At 47.0% G+C, this 2,500-nt stretch overlaps 2 protein-coding genes and 1 pseudogene across 2 annotated transcripts, besides 2 other annotated features; all 3 read left to right on the forward strand.

Annotated features, from left to right (window-relative positions):
- Tc00.1047053509723.5 (hypothetical protein, conserved) lies at window positions 1-176 on the forward strand (the record flags this gene model as incomplete). The annotated part of the gene is made up of 1 exon (XM_797634.1): window positions 1-176. A coding segment is annotated over one exon (176 nt), but the record flags the coding sequence as incomplete, so codon positions are not given.
- Window positions 1-2,500: a sequence feature (areas not merged during assembly with more than two copies in the genome that could not be assigned to a particular haplotype).
- Window positions 295-1,311, forward strand: Tc00.1047053509723.10 (protein kinase, putative; the record flags this gene model as incomplete). The annotated part of the gene is made up of 1 exon (XM_797633.1): window positions 295-1,311. One exon carries the CDS (start codon window positions 295-297, stop codon window positions 1,309-1,311), a length of 1,017 nt encoding a protein of 338 aa, XP_802726.1.
- Window positions 1,439-1,501: a sequence feature (T-rich).
- On the forward strand, window positions 1,611-2,500 carry Tc00.1047053509723.20 (annotated as a pseudogene; the record flags this gene model as incomplete).

Consider the following 2,500-nt stretch of genomic DNA (forward strand, 5'->3'; position numbering starts at 1 on the left):
AGCAGCAGTCTTCTTCTCTTCTCCTCCCTCCCCCTGTGAGGGTGGAAGTGCGCCATGAGAAACCCAGGAATGAAAGAGTGAGTTTGTTCGCTCGAGCAAAGATGTACTCTGGTGCGACTGCCACTGTTGTGAATAGAGAGTCAGAAGTCTTAAATACGAGAAAGTTTTTGAAATAATTAGATTTTGACGTGGAGAAAACAATAACTGCCACCACAACAAAAAATGGATTCTTTTGAGATAAATTGGAGTTCTTTCAGTTTCCATGCATGTGCTCATTAGGGAGGGGCATTGAGGATGGTCTTTGGGTGCGGAGGGATTTTGGCATCACCGGAGTCAATTTTTTGTGTTCCATTTATATTTTCACGATGCCGTAGAATGGAAGGGAGGGGTGGAGAAGAGAAAGAAGAGAGAGGTGGTCGCTTGGCAATGGATCGTTTTATTGTTGGATCCCCAATTGGTGAGGGCCGCTTTGGCGTCGTTCGTGCTGCAGTTGTTAAGGAATCTGGAGCGCCAGCCGCAATCAAATTCGTCACAACTCCACGTCTCGATGAGGGTATTCCGCACCCCACAGCGAGGGAACCACTCGTTGCATTGCGATTGGTGCATCCTTTTTTTATTCGGACATATGAGGTGGTTCCGTGTGGCTGCTCCTTGGCGTTAGTGATGGAGCGTTGCAAGACTGACTTGGCAACAGTCCTCTCGGGGAGAACTGCCAGCAATCCTCTGCCCGCGTTAGAGGCAAAGTCTTTATTTAAGATGCTTCTTTTGGCGTTAGCGTACGTACACAGCGAGGGTGTTCTTCATCGAGATGTGAAACCTTCAAATTGTTTCTTGACTGCGGAGGGGGAACTACGCCTCGGCGACCTTGGACTAAGTCGTGCATGGGATACGGAAGCATCCATGACTCACGAAGTCGTTTCGAGGTGGTACCGTGCTCCCGAGTTACTTCTGGGCCAGCGACACTACGGACCCGAAATTGATGTGTGGTCATCAGGGTGCGTATTTGCGGAACTTCTACGGGGGTACGGTGGTGCTTTTTTTGCAGGCGATGGAGATATTTGGCAGTCGTCACGAATATTTGATGTATTAGGGACACCGACGCCCACATCGTGGCCATCGGCGGTGCTGCTTCCCGATTGGGGAAAGGTGCACTTTGAGCCGAAGCGTCCTCTTCCTCTCCGTGAATTTTTCCCGGATGCCTCTGAATGTGCATTGGATTTGTTGCGAAGATTACTTTGCCTGGATCCTCAGAAGCGTTTGACTGCGGCTGGCGCCCTTCGTCACGCCTACTTTAGTGAATACCCGACGTGAAGGTCCATGGATAAAGGGACGCTGGGGCTACGTGTGGTGTGCGGGGATGAAAATTGGAATTGCTCATATAAATGCGTGCTTATTTTCCTTGACAATCCTTTTCGGTTGTTGTTGTTATTTTACTGGGTTATTATTATTATTTTGATTATTGTTTAAATTTATTTTTATTTTTTAATTATATTTTGTATTTGTTCTTGTGGATTTTTAACTGTGAATCCCAATTTTTATCCAAAGTAAAAGAAAACTAACGCGTGTGCGAGAGAGAGAAGGAGGGTGACGAGCACATATCTAACACAATAATGTATCGTTGCCTTCATCATTTCTCCACGTTGCCACTGGCGTTTGTACGACGGACTGCTACAAACAGTTACGTCAATCGCCATATTGCACCATCAGCGGCAGAACCAATTTCTATGCTTCGAATAATTGGCAAGGAAAGTCTGTCGGACCTCATGACTGCTGTGATCCCAGAGAATATTTTGCGAAGTCCTTTAAAAGGGGTTCCGGCGATGAGCGAGCAGGATGCCCTTTCGCTTCTCCATTCACCGGGTTCACGCAATAAGGTATTAAAGAGCATGATTGGGCAAGGATACTATGGGCCAGGGCACACCACCTGTAATACTTCGTAACGTTATCGAGAATCCTTCATGGTGCACCCCATACATTCCTTTCCAGGCTGAAATATCTCAAGGCCGTCTAGAGTCCCTGTTGAATATTCAGTCCATGATTATAGACTTGACAGCTGTGAATGTGGCAAATGCACCTCTTCTGGATCAAGCTACTGCATGTGCTGAGGCAATGTACCTTGCCTTTCATCATGGTCGAAAGGAGCGTATGACCTTTTTTGTATCGAGGGATGTCTTGCCATCTTGCGTAGAGATGGTAAAAACAAAGGCTGAGCCCCTTAAAATAAAGGTCGTTGTTGGTGATCCAAATTTGATTGATTGGAGCGATTCCTCACTTTGTGGAATTTTGGTACAAACTCCAGATGCCATGGGGATGCTTCATGATTTTACGACACTGTTTGAGAAGGCAAAACAACATGGTGTCGTCAGTTGTTGTGGGACAGATTTGATGGCTTCTGGTCTTCTCAAACCTCCGGGAGAAATGGGAGCCGATGTTGTTTTGGGATCTGCCCAACGCTTTGGTGCCCCACTAGGGTTTGGGAGGGCCTCGCGCCGCATTTTTT

The sequence above is a fragment of the Trypanosoma cruzi genome, genomic scaffold, assembly GCF_000209065.1.
Source record: "Trypanosoma cruzi strain CL Brener 1047053516433 genomic scaffold, whole genome shotgun sequence".
Lineage (NCBI taxonomy): Eukaryota > Euglenozoa > Kinetoplastea > Trypanosomatida > Trypanosomatidae > Trypanosoma > Trypanosoma cruzi.